The 22,959-nt window shown below is 34.5% G+C and overlaps 1 protein-coding gene across 14 annotated transcripts in view; it reads left to right on the top strand.

Annotated features, from left to right (window-relative positions):
- dlg1a (discs large MAGUK scaffold protein 1a) overlaps positions 1-22,959 on the top strand; it is an 81,749-nt gene that overhangs the window by 50,437 nt on the left and 8,353 nt on the right. For 6 of the 14 annotated variants that reach the window (XM_073851352.1, XM_073851353.1, XM_073851346.1 and 3 more), the window contains exons 11-14: positions 7,034-7,148; positions 12,121-12,297; positions 15,309-15,375; positions 19,837-19,936. In XM_073851352.1, the coding sequence (XP_073707453.1) occupies positions 7,034-7,148; positions 12,121-12,297; positions 15,309-15,375; positions 19,837-19,936 (459 nt within the window). Of the gene's footprint in view, positions 1-6,053; positions 6,319-7,033; positions 7,149-12,120; positions 12,298-15,308; positions 15,376-19,836; positions 19,937-20,230; positions 20,256-22,959 lie in introns of those variants that run through there. The other 8 variants (XM_073851358.1, XM_073851354.1, XM_073851349.1 and 5 more) reach the window with 3 other exon arrangements.

Consider the following 22,959-nt stretch of genomic DNA (forward strand, 5'->3'; position numbering starts at 1 on the left):
TTTAGCACCTGCCTTAAAATTTTAAGTTAAATCAACTTAATTCATTTCAACTCACAAGTTAAATCAACTCATTTTATTTTATTTAGTTAAAATTACTTGTAGTTTTAAGCTGATTTAACTTAAAATTGTAAGAACTTACGTTTTTAAGTTGAATCTGGTGAAAACTTTTTACACTAGAAACAATACATGTGCTCGCTGGATGCTAATCAATATTTGTCCAAATGTTTATTTTGGGTCCTTTCTGTTTCATTTCACTTTCTTTTTTTAATTAAAAAGATACATTTTCATTAGGTTTTAAAATTATATCTTTTAACACATGACAATATTTTTTTTTCCATTTTCTTACCCATTTGATTTACCCACATGTTTGGTTAAAATTTAGCTCCCCTTGATAGTTGTTGATGAGTCAGTGGAGCTTTCAAAAAAAAAAAAAAAAAGCGCACCTACTGCCATCATCTTCTTGAGTTACAGCACAGGTGTCAGTTTGCAAGGTCTCATCGCTGCTTTCTGATCAAGTATAGATGTAGAGGGTTTCATTTCTGCATTGTGTGTATATAATAGTGGTTTATTTCCACATTTGATCATAAATTGTCTTTATTATACAATGTGCAATCCATCAGTGAAGATAATGCATTGAAAGTTACACATTTATAGTTGCCACAGAGAAATGACCGACCTCCATGTGAATCTGTTTGTTGTCATCCGTTATCCATGCCAGACATCTCATCAACATGCTTTTCTGCCCAGTATTCAGTCAGCAAGATGGAGATTGGTCGTGCCCAATCAGGCGGCCACAGGTGCGAGCAAGGTTCAGGCAGCTCCCTGTGGGGAGAATGAGCTGAGATTAGATCCAGCTCCCTCTGCTCTCCATATGCAGTGTGTGACAACATGCATAATAAAGCATCGGAAAGGCACAGATGCAGCACTCCCTTTGACCAATGACTGCTGAAGAACTGCTGAGGGAGGACCTTGTCAACTCTCCAGGGCTTCTCATAGTGAATATGTCAGTGCTGCGTGGTGCTTTTCATTAAGTGCAATAAGCATAGGATGCTTTAGACATCTAACTAAACAACAGATGTTGTGGTGTAATGATTTAACTGTGATGCAGTCATTCCAGAGCCTCCATTTTGTGGCATGAGAAACAAATGCCATTAAACGTACACTGATGGTGGTGTTTGGAAAGGAAATGAAACCCCTTAGGGCCAGACTGCTTTGATCAGAGGGATTTAACGGCTCTGAGGATCTGTGCTGGAGCTTAAAGACATCAGTGTCTGACACACACACTCACGCAGCTGGGCTAAGCACAAGTCCCGCTTCAGTGACATGCCCTCCAGTTATTTACAGAATTAAGGAGAAATTTACTAATTTCATGTACCTCAACAAACAAAGAAACAAACGCTTTGTACTTTTTACTAATGGGACCACACAATCAATGAAAACAGGCCAAGTGCCGTAGGTAGTCAACATTGGAGTGTCTTTAAAACTCTCTTTTGTGCGAACTACTTCCGTCTGACATGGATTTAAATCTCAAGTTGACAGTTTAACAGCTGAGCCCAAGCCTCCATTACTAATTCAAAAATGTCACTTTAGAACTAGTAACGAAGGAACGTTGAGTTGCTTCATTGAAAGCTTATTGTATTAAAAGCTCACTGTATTATGTATTATTATGGACTGAGCGAGTGTGATTACCTGCATCTGATAAAGCATTAATTCTTCAGCTCAATCTCATATTCACAATAAAACATTAGTTCAATCCTCCGCTAAGGAAATTATAAAAGATTTAAGGCGATATCTTTGTCATACTATTCTTTCATTTGTTAAGGGTGATTTCCAGTGACAGTGCTGCTTAGTGCATTTGTTGTCTGCCTTTTACATGTTGCTGAAAGTAAAAATAACTTTGTTTATAACCCTGTTTCAGTCTTTTTCAATATAAAAGTCTTTACTGCTGACTCGCTCATAAAAACAGTCTCTTGTCACCATCTAATGGCGAAATGATGAGACTAATCACCATCACAGCAGTTATAAAAATTGCTAGGCAATTCAGTCAAAAAGACAAAGGCAGCACTCTGATATACAGCATTAAATGCATAAAATATAATGTGAGATTTTGCCCTCAGCTAAAACTATTTGCTCTGGAACAAATAATAGATTAATGAGAGCAAAGACTGTCCATTAGATTTACCCAAAATGAATTACATCTCATGTTTAACGACTATAGAGACATCCGAGTCAGCAGCAAATTCCAGAAGGTCTGGCCGAGGTGAGGCTGCTCTCGGCGGGTTCATGAGCGGTGAGCGGCTGCTGACGCCTGGAGCTCACATCTTCGAAAACATCAAAGCAAATTTTCAAATAGACGTTATCTTTTATTAATAAACCTCTAAACAAGTACTTTCTTTCCAAAAAAAAAAAAACTCTTAAAACTGCATTCCGTGACACAGAAACAGTATTATTCATGAAATTATAGTGGATTTGGGTGTCCGCCGTGACACTCGCTGTAAGAACTACTGCAAGCGGAGTGATACAAACGGTGAAATTGTTGGAGTTCTGTTATCACTTGAATTTCTCACTCCTCTCAGCCAATCAGATTAAAGGACCAGAAAGAACTGTTGTATAATTAATAATACAATTTTCTCTCTTTCTCTTTATATTGCAATAATTTATTATCATCATCATTATCCTGGAAAATCCTGGAGTTGCTTTAGTCAGAGCAGGTTGCTTGCTTTTCTTGCAAGATCTGGCAACCCTGTAATGCTTAGATGGCATGTATAGCTGCAATTCTATTTTTACTCTGGTTTTACTCTGCTTGTGTCAAAAATGAGTTGAACTACCTTTAATGCCTTAAGCAGATGACTACAGTATTCATCAGTATCATGTATAAACTGAAAGTGCTTTAGCCACATACATTAGCGCCGCATGCTACGACTACGACGACAAACTCAGTCAGATTAACAAAGACTAAATCCTCTCTCGCACCTCGTTAAAATTCACATATTCATGAGATCATGGCTGTCTAAATTTGATTTGATTGACTCATAAAATTTTTGAGAATGTTTTTCTTATTCTGTCTACAAAGCACTGTTGAAAGAAAGTGATCTGTACCTTTTTTTTTTAATCCAAACATATTCAAGCAGAAAATCATATTGCTGATATTTGGTGTTTTTGAGAATTAGTGCCAGTATTTTGCTGATAATCTTCATTAAGGATGCACAGCACAGTATATCAGTATCTTATCAGTTATTGGAAGATGGATTTTTATTTTATTTTGGATTTTATGGATTTTATATTACCTTTGCCATCATCTAAAGCTTACTTAAACATAATCTTACAAACACTAATCATTTAACAACACTGTTAAATGTAATCTTTAGCAATTCTCTAAATGAAAATCCATTTTATACTATATTACGATATAAGGTTCACTTGAAACAGATAGAAGATTAACTTTAGTTTTAGTGTTTAGTATTACTATTTATTTTATTGAGGAAGTGTTAAACTTTTTGTTTTAATGATACTTCAAATCACACATTGATTTAGCTTTGGCCATTGTGCCATAATGCCATTTCTAAATTTAAAAGCTCCTAATGATTATTCATCCAACTTTCATTCTTTTGAAACGTGACTCAAAGCGTATTATTTCCTCTCTCTCTGCCTCCTTCCTTTCTGAGCTTTCTGAAAGGCCCTTAATTGTTTTGTTGTTTGACAGAGAATTGATGACGATAACATTCTGAATTCCTGATAACATGAAAGCCTTTCACTGTTCTACAGCAGCACATGCATCATTACTCTCATTAAACTATTCATTCAAAGCCAATGTAATCCTGGGGGTACTAGCATTTAGTTTCCTGTTGTTTTGTCTGCATGGACTCTGCAAGAAGCCATGAATGTTCTCCAGTCTTCATTATGAATGACTTCGCATTTCTGCTATATCTAATTGTAGACTTTTGTTCATCACCAGAGACTTGCACGCATCCATTATGTCTCATTGTCTTATGTTTATCTACTAAGGGAAGATGGGAATTCAGAGAGAAAACATGACAGAGAGATCATTTATTGAAGATAATTTAATGTTTTACAGTACTTATGAATTATTCATGTTGTCTCATCAGATACAGTGTTTAAAGGCCAAGATACAGTATCCCCAGCAATACAGTATCATGTACATCAAATAGAGATGCTCAGCCAAAATAGATCTGTTGCTTTGTACAGTCTTTTACTTCAGTGTGTGTTTGCCATTCCTATTATTCAGTACATGTAGTGAATTGCAAAGAATTTCACTCCTGTTTGAGAGGTTTTTTCCATGTACCCATGAATATGTAGTTTTAAACTGAAACACTGGCAAATTATTATGAAATATTCAAGGTCTTTCTTAATTTCTACCTCTTCAGTCTAAATGTTTCATGCAACCATTTGTGGAAATATTGTTTTTCCTGTGTCCTTAAAAGGATAGTTCACCCAAAAATGAAAATCCTGTCATACTCACCCTCATATCATTTCAAACCCGTAAGACCTTCGTTCCTCTTCGGAACACAAATTAAATATTTTTGATGAAATCCGTAAGCGACATAGAGATAAATGCAACTGACACGTTCAACATTGTTAAAATTGATCTCATATTCAAAATAAAACATTAGTTTAAACCTCCGCTAAGGAAAGCGATATCTTTGTCATACTATTCTTTCATTTGTTAAGGGTGATTTCTGATGAAAGTGCTGCTTAGGTCATTTGTTGTCTGCGTCTTACAAGTCATTGAAAGTAAAAAGTCTTTACTGCTGACTCACTCATAAAAAAATTATCTTGCCACTATCTAATAGTGATGAAACTAATCACCATCACAGCAGTCATAAAAATTGCTAGGCAATTCAGTCAAAAATACAAAGGCAGCGCTCTGATATACAGCATTAAATTTACATAAAATATAATGTATTGAGAGATGTGATGTGATGACAGAAGTTTCATTTTTGGGTGTCCTTTTAATATCACTTTCCATTCTGTTAGTCTTTTGTAGAAAAAAAGTGACTGATAAATTTGAAATGTGAATTTTATCAATTTTGTGGTGTGCGATTATTAGTTGGTTTGTCTCTCAAATACTACATAAAAATAAACATAAATAAAAAAATTGATATATTCCACTCCGGTTTACTAAAAGCTTGTGCCAGCGCAAACCTTCTTTTGGCATTTAAAAACTACTACAAGATTTACCAAAGACACAAAGTGACAAATCAGCAATGTAAAGGCATAGATGCCGTTATTTTGCAGCTGACCTTAATGCATAAGCATTTGTAGGAGTTTCTATTTCAGACGCTAAATTTATAGGAGTAGAGTACTTGCATGAATCTTGCAAAGTCAGGTTTGCAATAGTCAGTTTACTGGTATTGCACCATTATTTAAAGAGCTAGTTCACCTAAAAATGAAAATTCTGTCATTTATTACTCATGCCGTTCCAAACCTGTAGGACCTTCATTCATCTTAAAAACACAAATTAAGATATTTATGATAAAATCTGAGCACTTTCTGACCCTGCATAGATAGCAACACAACTGACACATTCAATGCCTAGAAAGGTAGTAAGGACATTAATAAAATAGTCCATGCGATTTAGTGGTTCAACTGTAATTTTATGAAGCTATGAGAATAGCTGTAATGATACATTTAGCATATTTTTTGTGCTGCTTCTTTGACCTGCCTAAATCCTTTTCCCAAATGAATCCTGTGGATTACCAACATGTTCAACCATGTGTGCTGTGCATACAGTTGGGCTAAATTTGTTGTACCCCAATAGAGGATCCTTTTAGAACCTATGTGCTTTCACCAAACCTCCATTTCTTACAAATATCATCATGCGCCTTAGTACTCTTAGTACATTTCTCCTGTTGTTAGTTTACTCTCTATTCATATTTACTTTCTTTGTTTTGCTTGGTGAAACGAAAGCACGGTTTTGTGCTAAACAAGCCAACATGGGTTAGGGCTGTGACTTCAACAAGAAAAGAAAGGGAGAGCGAGAGAGAGAGTGAGGGCGTAGGGAGGGGTGAGTGAGCAATTCAAGCACTGTTTAGTCCATTAGCATCTGTTATGTTGCCGTGCTGTAGGTGCTCAGAGAGGCTTTGCGTGGAAGCGTCCAACTAAGGCAAGTTACGCACGCATACACACGCTCAAACACACATTCGTGCACCGAGAGCAGCTGTGTGTGATTTGGAGCTGTCCTTCAGCACCACAACACAGTTGAACTCCCACATGGAGGGGTAGAGAGACAGACACAGAGGAAACGCTCAGAAACTTTCACTTACTGTGGACTCCAGCGCGGCTCTGAGAAAAGAGCATGTAAGTATGGTGATTTACTTTCAACTTAATTGAATGCTATTTGTAGTGAGATGGTTGAATTATTAAGGCTTTTGTGGTGTTTGAGGGTTTTGTTTTTTATTTTCTTTTGGAGTTGCCTTCTCATGTTTCACTGACTTTTTCTTCAAAACGAGAAATTGTCTTGATGGTTCAAACCTGTCCTGAGCTCTTCATCACACTATAATGGCAACGTTTCATGTTCTGTAGTTTGAATGTCTTGTGTTCTCTAAGGGTCAAACATAGGGAAAAAGCAGGAGCGTTAAGTGGGTTAAACCACTGAATAATTCATGAACATTTTCACTGTTTCAGTCTAGCGTGAGCAAACCTTCCTCACGCAGTTTGAGTCCTGGGAATGGATGATGATGAATTCACTGGATCGAATTAAATAAGATTTCTCCAACATATCAGACTACTCTATATCCGTCCTCTCTACCACTTTATGGCTTGCACAGCTGTGCGTATGTTGATACATCTGTCTGCTGTTTAGTGTTTATGCATTTGAGAGATCCTATACTTTCTCCAGATGCTGTAAACCTCACAATCTTTGTTTCTCTCTCTTTCTGGCTTTTCTTTCTTCCATCTCTATCGATATTACCGATCCACCCTGAGGCTGTAGGTGTTTGAGGGTTTTTTCTGTGTTGTTTATCTGTTCTCAGCAGGACAGCACGTGTAATGTTGTTTTCTGTGTTTCCAACAGAGTACAGTCGGTTTGAAGCCAAAATCCATGATCTACGGGAGCAGATGATGAACAGCAGTATTAGTTCAGGCTCCGGCTCATTGCGGACTAGTCAGAAGAGGACCCTGTATGTCAGGTGAGCTTCAACTAGTTATGTTTGGTCTTCCAGTCATGCTAAGATCCTTAATTCCTTAGAGCTTTTATGATCAAGTGATTTTATGTCCATAGAAAGCACATTAAATGTAAGGTAAAGTGTTCAATTTTTAAGGTTTCAAATACGTTTTTGTAGAATAAAATGTCAAAATTTAGTTGAAATAATGTTACATTGTCATTCAGTGTAACACAATATTTATGTAAAAATTCAAACAGTATGCTTATTCTGACATATCAGACATATTGTACATATTAAAATATGGACCACAAAACCAGTAATAAGGGTCAGTTTTTTAAATTGAGATTTATACATCATCTGAAAGCTGAATAAATAAGCTTTGTTAGGATAGGGCAATATTTTGAGAACTATTTGAAAATCTGATATTTGACGATGCAAAAAAATCCAAATTGCCTTTAAAGATGACCAAATAAAGTTCTTAGCAATGCATATTACTTATCAAAAATTTAGTTTTTATTTATTATATTTGTGGTAGGACATTTACAAAATAACTTAATGGAGAATGATCTTTACTTAATATCCTAATGATTTTTGGCATAAAAGAAAAATTTATCATTTTGACTTATACAATGTATTTTTGGCTATTATAATATACAAATATACCAGTGCTACTTAAGACTGTGGTCCAGGGTCACATATATAAAAGAATAAGGGAGCATATTAAATTTTATTGTGTTTTAAATTAGTAAATAAAAAAACTTACTGACAAATGAGCAAAACGTAGGATAGTGGCAAATTTTAAAAATGTAGAATTACAACTAAATAGTATTTGGGGTGAAAGTAATTTGTCTTTTAATATGTATACGGGAGCTATCTAGAGAGCTATCTATCAATTTGAACATTTATTGGACTTTAAAAAATATCAACTTCTGTCATGTAGTAAGCAAGTAGGAAACATGAAGAAATTGAATAAAGTTATCAAACACTGATAACTAAAGTTATCAAAAACAAATACTAAATTAAATACAGATGAATACTTAAACCTACGAAAGTTACTTATTTCCTCTTTTTTTCTTTTGTTCTTTGATTAATAGACATCACAGCATTATTGGGTTATTTGGCTGCTATCACTTTAAGAGCTGCCGCTGCTGAACGTGACGCGGATGTGACACGCATGCTCATACTTTCATTCGCACTTTATTGAAATGATACAGGCTACAGCATGTGCTGCTGCATTTGTATGTACAACTGAAGATTGCATGCTGTGAGCACAGTATAACAAAATCTCATTTTACCGAAGTTCACTGTTGTTTTACTGAAGCTGCCTCGTCACCTGTACCTTTTCTGCGCTTGTTTGACTAGCGCCTGGCAGGTGAAGTTGGAGCATGCGTTTGAAAAGTTTCCCATTTGATGGTCTTAAAGACATTCTGCGACTATGTAAACACACATCTTGTCAAGAATAAGAGAAAGAAGGAGCAGTTGTGAGTGGGGTGGCCAACACTAGCCCTGCCGCTGCATTAACTGCGTTAAGTATTTTAACACCATTAAACTGGATAAATTAGTCATCTGCGTTAATGCGCTAATTTTGACAGCACTATAATACTTATATCTAAAATCTGTGTTTCAAAATCCATTATCATAACATAACATTGACACGCTTTAAATGCAAAGATTTTAATTTCATCCTCATATGTGATTTGAAAAATGTATAAAAATGCAAAATAGAAGCATTTTCATCGATGGCTTCATAACACAATAGGGTGTAATGTCTATAAAGAAGTATTACATGCATATTCACATAGGTCACAGTCCGTCACTAAAACCCTTGCGACATAAAAATTGGTCATCTGTTATGGCTTTTTAATTAATATTTGACCAGCCTTCTTGTATTTTTTCATGTGCATTGTTTTGTCTGCCGCTGCTGCGTCATAGACGGCCCCTTATGTGAATATGTCATTCTCTGAAGTGTGCCTGTGTTGTAGTTGTTTTTGTGTGTGTTGCTTTCAGAACATTCAGGCCAGTGGTTACATAGTAGATTGAATCACATCATTTCAGGCAGTAACTCTGAGGCGAGACATGAAGGGCTTTGTATTGATTGAAAGTTTGCCATGTTTTCAGAGCCATTGTCGATCTTTTTACCACCTTGTGTTTACAAACTCCTATTGCTCATAGCCTAGCACATCGGTAGCAGTTAAGACGATCAGGCAATCAGGATTGTTATGTGAAACTGCTCCTGCTTTTGTTCGACTGTATACTTCAGCTCTCAGGTTGCTGCTCTTATGTTTTATTAAGAACCGCTTTGACATTTTGAGGATTCAAAAGCCCCTGGGCACTGGATTCTCTACACATGCATGCATTATTCACTGATTTAAAACCTAATGTGATTTTTCAGCTGTGTAGGTCACATTCAGCTCCCATAATATATTGTCCCTGCGTATATTTATGTATGCGTTCTGAAAAATATTAATCAAATTGGTCATCAGAAGAATTTAATTGAAGGACATACAGCAGAATGTTTACCATAGTAAGTGGATATAATGAGTGATTAATGGAAACAAACAGTGATGGAAATGAGTAAAAAGGGCTTCCATAAATATTCTGTCTCTAAAGTGGATGTTACAGTGTGGCTGTTTGCTCAAGTTTGGTTTATTGTGAACTTTTACATGTTAGGATGTGGTTTGTGGTTGTTTCTAAAAGATTTATACTTTATACACAAGGATGCAGGTAGAACTGCAGTCATCTTTGGCTTTATATTCCCCACAGCATGTTTCTGACACAAAGTCAAGGTTTACTAGGCCACTGGTGACATGTATAACATGATGTGCTAAGAAATTGTGTATTTAGGCCTTTTTCTTCACTAATGGAACATTAATCAGTGATATTTTCAGGTAAGTGTCTACTAAATGCATTTAAAGATGTTTAATTGTTCCACTGGCTGTCAGACCACAAATATTTTGACCTTTCCAAAAGAGACACCAGTTTTATGATCTGATATTACATTAAATCCTTGTATCTACACAGATTAAGCTTTTAATCTTTGTTCTGCAGGCCCTTTTGCTATGACTTAAGGTCTCTGCTTTAAGTGCTCAAGGATACAAATGTAGCCTATTACACCTCTAAGCAGATTAAGAGCGTAGAGAAATCATCTGGATCATTTGCTGAAGAGTTAAATAAGGGTTCTTTATATGCATGTGAGGGTTAAAGAAGGCTTTGCTGTCTGTATGTTCCATAAAGCTCCCATAAGCTTTTCAGATGCCCTGACTTCCTCCTGGAAGTGCTTCATAATTGATGAGGAAACCGAGATAAGCTAGTCAAGACCTTGGACAGCTAGTTACTTCAGCTCCAGTTCTCTTAAATGCACATGCACACATGGACCGAACAGCAGTGGCCTACTTAACAGCTCAGGGAATCTGTCTGAGGGCAAATGAGTTAGGAAGACTGGCTTTGCAAGATGGTTTCAATGGATTCAATGTGTTTATAATTGTTTAATATTCATAGAATCTTGTGCGCACCGTCTAGAGGCTTTTGTCTTTTTCTTAAGAAAAGGTTTCATTCTTCCCCGAAAATTATAATTTAGTTTGACATGCCCCATTTTTACCTTCCCTCTGACCTTTAAAATAAAGGCTGTTTTTGCTACTGCATCTCTAAAACTGAAGTGCGTGTTTTTTTGTTGTTGTTGTAATAAAGTTTCCTATTCTAGCTTAATATAAACTATTTAAATATTTAGACCGGTTAAACACAGCAGCATTAGCTCAACCAATAGCATAAGTTTTGAGGTGGGACTCTCAGTTTGTTCTACCAATAGAAGATACGGAAGTTTTTGAGAAGCAAAAACACATTTGAAAATATTTTAGCAATTTGTGTTTGGTAGAAAAACTAGTATTCCAACAAGTATTCCATTTGAAATGTCATGTTTTTCAGGAGCATTTTTATGTGGGAGTTTTATATTTTTCAGTTGAAAAGAAATTAAGGTTTTTGAGGAAAACATTCCCGGATTTTTCTCCAAATAGTGGACTTTAATGGGGATCAATGGGTTGAAGGTCTAAATTGCAGTTTCAATGCAGCTTCAAAGGGCTATACACAATCCCAGCAGAGGAATAAGGCTGTTGTCTAGTGAAGCGACTGGTTATTTACATTTTTTTTTTTTTAAATGACCGATTGTTTCGCTATAGATAAGACCCTTATTCCTCGGCTGGGATTGTGTAGAGCCCCTATGAAACTGCATTGAAACTGCAATTTGGACCTTCAACCTACTGATCTCCATTGAAGTTCATATATATGACCCAGGACCACAAAACCAGTCATAAGGTTAAATTTTACAAAACTGAGATGTATACATCATATGAAAGTCCAATAAATAAGCTTTCTATTGATATATGGTTTGTTAGGATAGGACAATATTTGGCCGAGATACATCTATTTGAAAATCTGGGATCTGAGGGTGCAAAAAAATGTAAATACTGAGAAAATCACCTTTAAAGTTCTCCAAATTAAGTTCTTAACAATGCATATTACTAATCAAAAATTACATTTTGATATATTTATAGTAGGAATTTTACAAAAAATTGGATCATGATCTTTACTTAATTTCCTAATGATTTTTGCCATAAAAGAAAAATCAATAATTTTGACCAATACAATGTATTTTTGGCTATTGCTACAAATATACCCCAGCGACTGGTTTTGTGGTCCAGGGTCACACACACACACACACACACACACACACACACACACACATATATATATATATATATATATATATATATATATATATATGAAGAAAATTCCTGGAATGTTTTCCTCAAAATCCTTAATTACTTTTCGACTGAAGAAAGAAAGACGTGAACATCTTGGATGACGTAGGGCTGAGTAAATTATCCAGAATTTTTTATTCTGGAAGTGAACTAATCCTTTAACATTCATTGGCTTTTTGCTGTCTTGTTTGTTTGTTTCTCTGAGAAATCATTCTTATTAAATTCTCTCTCTCTCTCTTTAGAGCCCTGTTTGATTATGATATAACTAAAGACTCCGGCCTGCCCAGTCAGGGGCTGAACTTCCGCTTCGGCGACATCCTCCATGTCCTGAATGCCTCGGACGAGGAGTGGTGGCAAGCGCGGCATGTGACTACAGATGGCGAGATGGAGGAGATGGGCGTCATTCCCAGCAAGAAGAGGTAGGCTGTGCCCTCATGCATTCCAGAGCACATTGTACTGTAGAAATATAGTTCAGTTAACCCTCTTTACAGTGATTAATGCAATTGTGCATTTAATGCCACATTACCCACAACTCATAGTCTTCTCCTCTAATGTCTTCCGTTTCAGTTCACTGCCTTTCTTCATTTTGGTTTAATTACTATGCTTTATGCAATGTAATTTGTAATAATGAGCAATGAGCACACATACAGTATCTGCACAGTGGCATTCAGGAATGATCATATTTGAGACTATATATGCTTACATTTAGTGAAAGTTGAAGTAAAAGTAATAGTTTTCTCTGTGTGATGAGGATTTTAACTAGCTACTAAGTAGCTAGAGATAGAAAACTGTTTGAAGAATGTGGGGTGTTCCTTCAATCAAGCACTTTTATGTCCTCAGGGGTTTTAATTTTTTTATTGAAACTATATTTGATTATTGTTTTTTTTTTTTCTCCTGTTAAAACTGCTTGGAGAGTTTCCATGCAGTCATTATTTAGTTTTGCTGCTTTTAAAATGTCTTTTATGTATAGATTTAGCTGTACGCTTCAGCAAAGAGTCAAATAATCAAAAGCTTTTAACATTTATTGTGTGAAAATGATAAAGAGTTGAGGTCAAAAGTTTACATACGCCGTGCAGAATCTGCAAAAAGTTAATTATTTAACAAAAATCATGTTTTTTTTTAAATGCATGTTTTTTAATTTAGTACTGACCTGAATACGACATTTCACATAAAGACATTTACATAGTCCAAAAGAAAAAATAATAGTTGAAATTATAAAATGACCCTGTTCAAAAGTTTACATACACTTGATTCTTAAAACTGTGTTGTTACCTGAATGATTGACAGTCCCTTGTTTGTCCTGAACAGTAAAACTGCCTCCTGTTCTTCAGAAAAATTCTTAAGGTCTTTGGTTTTTCAGCATTCTTGTGTATTTGAACCCTTTCGAATAATTACTGTATGATTTTGAGAGCCATCTTTTCACACTGAGGACAACTGAGGGACTCATATGCAACTGTTACAGAAGGTTCAAACACTCACTGATGCTCCAGAAGGAAACACATCTTAATGCATTGAAAACCTTTAAAGATCATGCTAATTTTAACTTATTTTTCTTCTGGGAAACATGCAAGTATCTTCTGTAGGTTCTGAAGGGCAGTACTAAATGAAAAAAATATGATATTTAGGCAAAATAAGAAACATTTACATATATTCATTGTGTTCAAAAGTTTACACCCCTTGCTCTTAATGCATTGTGTTTCCTTCTGGTGCATCAGTGAGTGTTTGAACCTTCTGTAATAGTTGCATATGAGTTGCCCTCAGTGTGAAAAGATGGATCTCAAAATCATACAGTCATTGTTGAAAAAGGTTCAAATACATAAAAATGCTGAAAAACCAAAGAATTTGTGGAACCTGAAGGATTTTTCTGAAGAACAGCAGGCAGTTTAACTGTTCAGGACAAACAAGGGACTCATGAACAACTATCACTAAACAAAAAAAAAAAAAACACACAAGTGTGGATCATTCAGGTAACAACATTGTATTTAGGATCAAGTGTATGTAAACTTTCGGACAGGGTCATTTTTATTAATTCAACTATTACTTTCTCTCGTGGACTATATGTAAATGTATTTTATGTGAAATATCTTATTCAGGTCAGTACTAAATAAAAAATAAAATGCATTTTGTATGATCCCTCTTATTTTGGTAAAATAATTAACATTTTGCAGATTCTGCAAGGTGTATGTAAACTAATGACCTCAAATGTAAATGATCAGTCATAGCTTCTTTTCCATCACAACCAATTTTGCCCGCAATAAAGTTTTAGCAAAACGTATTGTACTTATTGTGCGTGGGATGAAATATGAGATGTTATAAGTGAGGAAAGTCTTACTGAGTTACATACAAATGTGTGACAAAATTATTGAATTGTATTTAGGAAGATGCTAGCTATCAATTTAGATTCATCAAGACAAACAAGTCTGCTCTATTTATGCCAAGGTCATGGGTTTACTGTCACCAATGTCTAATTAGAGCCTTATATTTCAGCAGTCATGTGTGATGCTGTGAGAGTTTCTCTCTCATTCTCTCCACCCAACTGTATGCTGATTGAAACTTGATAATTGACTTCTCACCTCATTCTAAAAATTTGCTTCTGTCGTCTCCCCGCTGATGACGTTTTAGTCTCGAAGCACAGGGGACAGCTAGCAATGCTCTGTATTTTTAGAAGCAAGTTGGGATTTCTCTTGGTGAAAGTTTCTGATCTGCGTCATATGTCTTGATACTTCATCCTATTTGGATTTTGGAGGTTAGAGATCATCTAGATCAATCAAAGCACAATTTTTGTAACAAAACATCTCATGTAAAGTCTTCCCAAGAAGCACTTCAGATCAGCATCTTGTGAATGTTAATGTTCAGACATAAAAATATGTACTTTAAGGATGGTATGGTGATAAATACTACATATGGCACATGTTTATCCTTTTTCAAGACAATTATGTTTTACTAAAGTATCTCTATCCTTGCAAAAAGCAAACATTTTAGGCTTCATATGTTTATACACATGTACACTACCAGTCAAAAGTCTCCTCTGCTCGCCAAGCTTGCATTTATTTGATCCAAAGTACAGCAAAAACAGTAAAATGCTGATCTTTGGATATTTCTATTCATCAAAGAATCCTAAATATTTAAATATTGATGATAATAATAATAATAAAAATGTTTCTTGAACAGCAAATCAGCATTTTAGAATGATTTCTGAAGGATCATGTGACTGGAGTAATGATGCTGAAAATTTAGCTTTGATCACAAGAATAAATTACATTTTAAAATACATTCAAAAAGAAAACAGTTATTTTATGCAGGCTTAGTGAGCAGAAGAGACTTCTTTAAAAAAAAAACATACTGTTCAAATACTTTTGACTGCTAGTGTACATAATGAACTGTCTAACAGTAAAAATACACGTCCTGTCTTTGTCCCCTTCCTCTTCAGGGTGGAGAGAAAAGAAAGAGCCAGGTTAAAGACGGTTAAATTCAACTCCAAGTCTCGAGACAAAGGGGTAAGTGTTTGCTGCTCAAATATTTACCACGTCTGGCATGACACAAACAGGCTTTTAATGTATTTTTTTAAAGCTGCTGTTTATAGACTAATACATAATAAATAGCACTTTTGTGTAAAAAATTAATTTAGTTTATTTGCAGTCATGCCGACATAACCTTATTTTTACAGAAATCAGAGACCATTATGAACACGCCTTGTAGCCTATTTTGAAACATTGTTATTTTATGCTAATTTGAGATGAAAAGTGCTAACAAGATGTTCAGCTTTAGAAACATTTTGTGGCACCTTTCTCTCGTGTGACTTTTCAAAAAGCCAAAACTGTTCTCACATAGGACGACTAACAGCTGGCAAGTGTAAACGCTAACAAAGTAGTGAAGTATATAAGTGATGAATCATCTTCATGAATTAGATGCTTGTTTGAAAGTTTCTATTTGTGAAATGAATTAAAATCTCTTTTTAGTTGAATGTAGTGTACTAATCCTGGATGTTTGTTCACAATTGTCTTCTGTGAGAGGATTCTTAACCGCATGTGACTATTAGGGCTGGGCAAAAAAATGTGTATTATACATATAGTAATACTTTTATTCAGCAAGGACATATTAAATTCGTTAAATTTGATGGTGAAGACTTTAAAAAAGCCACAAGACATTTTCATTTCAAATAAATGCTGTTCTTTAGAACTTTCTATTTAAATAAATAAATACATAAGTTTACGCAGAAATTATGCAGTGTTACTTGAGCACCAAATCAACATTAGAATGATTTCTGAATTATCTTTTGACACTACTGACTGGAGTAATGGCTGACATTGAATATTTAGCTTTCATCACAGAAATAATTTACATTTTGTAATATATTAAAATAGAAAATGGTTGTTTTAAATTGTAATATATTTTACATATCTGTTGTACTGTGTTTGGGAATCAAATAAATGCAGCCTTGGTAAGCAGAGACAAAAATGTAAAAAAAAAAAAAAAAAAATCTTACCAACCCCAAACATGATCGGCAGTATATACTGTATATTTCTCAATATGTTTTTAGCATTTTGTTGACATTCAAGATATATCACGGTATTAAAATACTTGCTTTGACTTAATAAAAAATATAAACACTGTCATTCAAAAGTTTGGGATTTTAATGTTTTTAAATACATTTTTTTCAGCTCATCATGGCTGCATTTATTTGATTAAAAATACAGAAAAAAAACCAGTAATATTGTGAAATATTATTGCCATTTAAAATAGTGGTTTTCTGTTTTATTATACTTTAAAATCTAATTTATTCCTGTGAAGCAAAGCTGAATTTTCAGCATCATTACTCCAGTCTTCAGTGTCACATGATCCTTCAGAAATCATTCTAATATGCTGATTTATTATGAATGTTGAAAACAATATTTTTTTGGAACCTGTAATACTTTTTTCAGGATTCTTTGGTGAATAAAACTTTAAAAAATAACAGCATTTATTTAAAATAGAAATCTTTTGTAACAATATACACTACCGTTCAAAGTTTGGGGTCAGTAATTTTTTTCCCTCTTTGTTTTATTTGAAAGAAATTAATACTTTTATTCAACAAGGATGTGTTAAATTGATTAAAAGTGATAGTAAAGACTTCTATTTTGAATAAATGCTGTCTTTTTTTTTTCTACTTTTTTTTTGAGAATCCTGTAAAAAAAAAAGTATCACAGGTTGCAAAAAATATTAAGCAGCGCAACTGTTTCCAACATTAATAATAAAAAAGCATTTTAGAATGATTTCTGGAGGATTGTGTGACACGGAAACTGGAGTAATGATGCTGAAAATTCAGTTTTGCGTCAGAAATAAATGATATATTAAAGTATATTAAAATAGAAAACCGTTATTTTAAATTGCAATAACATTTTTCCAGTATTTTGACTTATTTAAAAAAAAAATCTTAGTGATCCCAAATGTTTGCACGGCATATATACATTTCAAAACAACCACAATTTCAACTGAACAGCCATTACAGCAAAATGTAAGAAATAAAATGCAGTAAAAAATCTTGTTAAAAATAACCAAGATATGTTTTTCACATACTGTATGCACTAATATAAAATAATAACACTATGTAATATTTTGACTAACAGATATTAATTATATAAAATACCCTACTCTATGAATTGGCTTCAGTAAAAGATAAATCAACTAAATATGATTGCATCAGCTACAAATTCACTGAAACCTGAAACACTGGCCTGATTAACAGAAAGAAAGCTTACCAATTAACTCAAACAGTTTTTGTTTGATTTTTAAGCTCCTTAAAATCATCCCAATATTCAATGTTCAACTTTTCTTATTTATCAACATATATTGTCAAAATACAATACGTATTGCCCAGCCCTAGTGATGATAACTCCAGTCTCTATAGTCTTTGCAGCAGTGTTGTGTTTAGCAAAGGACCAACTCATCATCCACTCTTCACTTTCTTAGTATTTTCAACTGCGTTCACTAATGCAGCATGAGTGCATGAGTATTACCGAGAACAAAAAGATGTATACGCTTGCCATTGATGTCAAACTGCTCTTCACTTTTAGAGATCGACCGATATGGGTTTTTCTATAACCGATGCCGATGTTTAGAGGTCAGGGTCAGCCGATGGGCGATATGTGCTGCCGATTTTTTTCTGGCCGATTTTTAGAGCCGATATCTTGAAGTTCTCCCCTTTATTTGCAAAATGTCACACTAATAATAAGTGGATGCACATCATTTCTAAACTCAACATCATGAACAATGAACACAATGAACCATCTTGATTTTGTGCACTGCACAGTATTATATAAAAGATTTAACCAAAGTTAACCAAACAAATCAAACTGACCAAGTATTAAATATATAAAACAGATAATATAAAAACTGTTAATCATTTACTCAAATCATTTACTAATCATTTAATCAAAGAAGTTTAAGAGCTGAGATTAATGTTAAACTTTAATGTTTTAAATATAAAATTTTGAATACAGAAAATTTAAATGATTTATATAACTGAGAGGACCTGCCAGCAGTTGGCGGCAAGACACTGATTTAATTACTGAATCATATCATTCATTTGATTCGTTCGAACAGCTGATTCATTCCTGAATAAAGCAAATGACTGTCTTTATGAATGAGAAATTGAATCATTTCACTAGATTCGTTTAAAAACGCACATTCATTCATAAACGAAACACCACTGTTTAAATGGAGATGCACAGCGGCTCAGTTGTGACTTGTTTCAGAATACTTTTGACGACAAAAGAGAGCAAAATCTTACTTTTGACAACGAAATAAAGCAAAATCAGGCAATAGTGTAATCCGAATAATTCTAATTCTTAGTTTTGCATGATGATATGATGATATGATGAAAGGATGGTTCATTTTAACAGCTGATATTCACATCGCTGCACACTTACAGTTTATAGGCTTAATCACTCATGCTTTTAAGCCAAATCCGTGCTGAAAAAAAATAACCGCCGCCTTCTTCACCCTACGCACACAGTGAAATTCTCCGACTTGGATACAGGAAAAATAAAACAGAACTTATAACACTGAGGCTAATATGTTAGCAAACAAGCTGCTGATCATTTTTGACTACAGTCTTTAAACTTAACTGCAAGTAAGCAAACCTTTAACCAGCCGTAGCAATATGCCAGTTCCCGACGGTCCTATGATTTTCTTTCACTAAGTGAAAGCAACACTTCATAGTTTACTAGTAATATATAGTACATATATGGACTTTGAAATATCAGAATTTAAGCCTTACCTTTATCTCTCAGAAATGTTATTGAATCTTACAAAAGTTTTGACTTGGGGTCCTTCACAACAGCGTTCCACCGCACCAATAACTCGGGGCTGCCCGCAGACGTGCCTGACTTTAAATCGGCGCTACTAAACACAGATACCGGCCGATGCCGATATATAAAAAAATGGCAAATATCGGCCCGATATATCGGCCGGATGATATATCGGTCGACCTCTATTCACTTTCTCCTCCTTCATTACTCAGCTGCTCATCTATTGATGTCTTTTGTTTTGTAACTTTGTTCTCATCCAAACCCTTTGATCAATGCCAATCTCTAGCTTTAATCAACTAATTTAGGAGGCTGGCCTGCATGTCCTTGAATTTGTCAGATTATGCCGTAACCCCACTTTGCTAACTTTGGTTGTGGTACTGTAACTACCCTTTAAATTGATCTGATGTTCAGTAATCCCTCATGAACTCTACTGTGTCTGTTGCCATCTCCAAACCAAGATCTGGTGTCATATCTATTTTTAATTCTAGCATCAGTGGTTTTTGTCATTCCAGCATCATTTTATTGGATGGCGGTGGCTATAGAGTCAGTAACACGGGCATCTGTTAAATTGGGCATTTGTTCATACTTCAACTAGACACCCAACACCATTCCATCTGTTCTTCCTTTTTTGTTCTCCCTCCCTCCATCCCTCCCTCTCCTCCTTCCCAGCAGTCACTCAATGACAAGCGTAAAAAGAACCTCTTTTCGCGAAAATTCCCTTTCTACAAGAACAAGGACCCCAGCGAACAGGAAACAAGCGATGCAGACCGTAAGTACATTAGCCGTGTGCAGGGCAGGGTAGCGCCACACGCGGCTACGCCAACACCGTTGAACAAAACTCCTGCGTCTGCAACAACCCTAAACATGACTGCAAATTTAGTTTGATTTTGTAGATTTCGATAATTTAGGGAACCGTATGTCCATTGAAAACCACTGAAGTGGTTCTGGGTTTGTTGCAAAGCCGGAGCAATGTTCATCGGTAAGACCTGATATGTTGTTCCAGTAATCATTGTTATTTTTGTGGTTTTCTCTTGTTCCGTGCTCTCTGCCGACTGCTCCACAGGACCTGAGTGACGACAAAGGCTTGAGTAAGTCCACAAAGGCTACAGCAGACCTAGAGTATCCCAAAGGCCCTACCAAAATCCCTGTATCCCCCTATAAATCTGTCTTGCACGTTTAGCGGTGATGTTTGGTTAGAATTATGTTGTGTCTGCAGCCTGTGTTGTGTCTAGATGGCTATGAAACACAAGCTTTGCAGATCAGCGCTATGTTCGGGTCCTTTGTTGTTCATTATGCCCTTAACATGTTAATTCTGTTCCTCTTAAAGGGATAGTTCACCAAAAAATGAATTCTCTGTCATAATTTAGGTAATTTATGTAATTGGCGTAATGTATATGTTGTTTGACCAAAAAATGGAAACATGTTTAATCATGAAAATCTGTATGCATTTCTTTCTCCTGCAGAACAGAAGATATTTTGAAGAATGCTGGTAACCAAATAGTTTCATTTCCAATTGACTTGCGCAACAAATATTGTATGGGTTTGGTTACCAACATTCTTCAAAATATCTTCTTTCTTGTTCCACAAAAGATAGAAGTACAGGTTTTAGAACAACGTGAGGGAGATTTTTATTTTTGGGTGTGCTGTCTCTTTAACAACATTTGCATTATAAATGCTTTGATTAAATACTGGTGCTTATTATATCTAATTCTTTGGTGTAGGGTTTTCTAAATGAGGGTTTGTGTGGGAACTGCAGGGGGTTTGTTAGTTGATAAAAAAGCTATTAGATAGAATGGAACATTAAAGTAAACAAATTGTGAAGCACAATTAACTGAATTAAGAATATATTTTTCCAGCATTTTTGTTCCAAAATGAACAAACCAGTATTCTGGCAAAATAAAAAAACTTGAGGATTTAACATGGTAAAAGATAAAGGGTTTGAACGATTTTAATGAATTTATATAATATCTGTATTGTAACTTGAAGTATTATTAGTTGGTTCTTCTAAAGGGTCAACCTAATCGTGAGCACTTTTAAAAGTAACTAGGGCGCTATAAAATCCATTTTATTTTTTCCCAAATTTTTTTCCATTAAAATTTTTCTGGATTCAGTTTTTTTTTTTACCATTTCATTTTTTATAGGCTCTGTTTTAATAGTTAAATTAAATTGCTAATAAAAAAGCATGTCTAATTAAGCGAAACTTACACAATAAAAAAAAAAATTGTTTTTCTTATTTTTATTTTTATAATTTGCTGAATTAATGGAAACCATTTTAATGGTTTCATTAAATGTTTATTAATCAAAAACATCTATTAAAAAAGTAATTTATTATTTTATTTCTTTTTTTTTTTCAGAAATACTGTATTGTGTATTTACATTTTTCTGCTAAATAATTTTTCTGGTTATTATTCCTTAAAAATTAATGTTGTAATAATAATTTCATTAGTAGTAGTTCTATCATCACATTAAGTAATATATTTCTGTCACAGTTTCTTCAAGTTAAACTGAACTTTTATTATGACAGATTGCTGTGAAGACCTTCAAGTTTCTGTTTGTATATGATATGACATTTATCATTATGATATTTGTATTAATCTAATCTTAATTTTTCTACACTTATATTTTGAGGCAGCAAAGCATCTTGTGCACCTCAGTAGTAAACGAAACAGCGTGTCTGTGCCATTCATTCACACAAAGACACGCAGAACATGCAGGATTCGTATTTAAATCGTATTTTGTGCCTTAATATTCATAGACACTAGTCCATATTGCCTTTTGATTTAAGTGTACTGACCTATGTTCGATTTATTAACCCAAATTTGGCAAATTACATGACATTCCGCATTACATTAAATTCCATTTTTATGACTGGATTCTGCAATTCAGTGTGCGTTTTTCGCATTGTGGAAGTCATAGGTCCCTAGTAACTATTTCCATTAGCTGTAATTTTAAATTTTCCTTTACGTATTCCCCACTAAGCAATTGAACGTGTTATTTTTCTTGTGCTAAATGACAAAGTGGGCAAAAAATAATGATTCTCGGGATTTGGGGAGTGGGCTCTTTTAACTTGCCAGTAAGCAACTAGCAACTGCGTAGCAATGCCTTGGAAACTATCCACAACACATTAGCATTGGAGCAGCGAGTTTTGCACAATTCTGTTTTCTTCAGAATATGTAAAAATAGTTATCGGTGTGATTTTGCTTTGGGAAATGAGTGTGATATGTGCTTTTGGGGACAAAAACATCAAATGCAAATAATGCTGTAGTAATTTAACTCATGTTCTGTTTGACATGGACACTGAGATACACACTCCTTTCAGATTTATTTTGACTTCTTTCTCACAGAAACAGCTAGAGTATAAAAAGTTTTTGAAAAATGCATGTGTACTTTGTGACACAACAATCTGAAATAATATCCAAGTACTTGGTCAAATCAAAAATGCTAAAAGGAAAAGAATTAGGAGGTAAATATAAGCATTTAAAAAAAGTTTTGGGTCAGTTTTTTTGTTTTTCAAAGAATTATGATATTCTCTGAATTTGAATCTGAATTTGCTCAAAAATACAGTGTTTTAAATGTAATTATTCATAATTTCAGTGTTAGAAAAGCTGAATTTCAGTGGCCATTCCTCCAATTTTCAGTGTCACATGATTCTTCAGAAATCATTCTAATATGCTGATTTGGTGCTAAGGAAAGATATTTCTTATTATCATCAATGTTGAAAATTATTGATCTGCTTAAAATACTTTCCAACATTGAATGATTTAATATATCCTTGCTGAATAAAAGTATTTA

This window comes from Garra rufa, chromosome 12 (assembly GCF_049309525.1).
Source record: "Garra rufa chromosome 12, GarRuf1.0, whole genome shotgun sequence".
Lineage (NCBI taxonomy): Eukaryota > Metazoa > Chordata > Actinopteri > Cypriniformes > Cyprinidae > Garra > Garra rufa.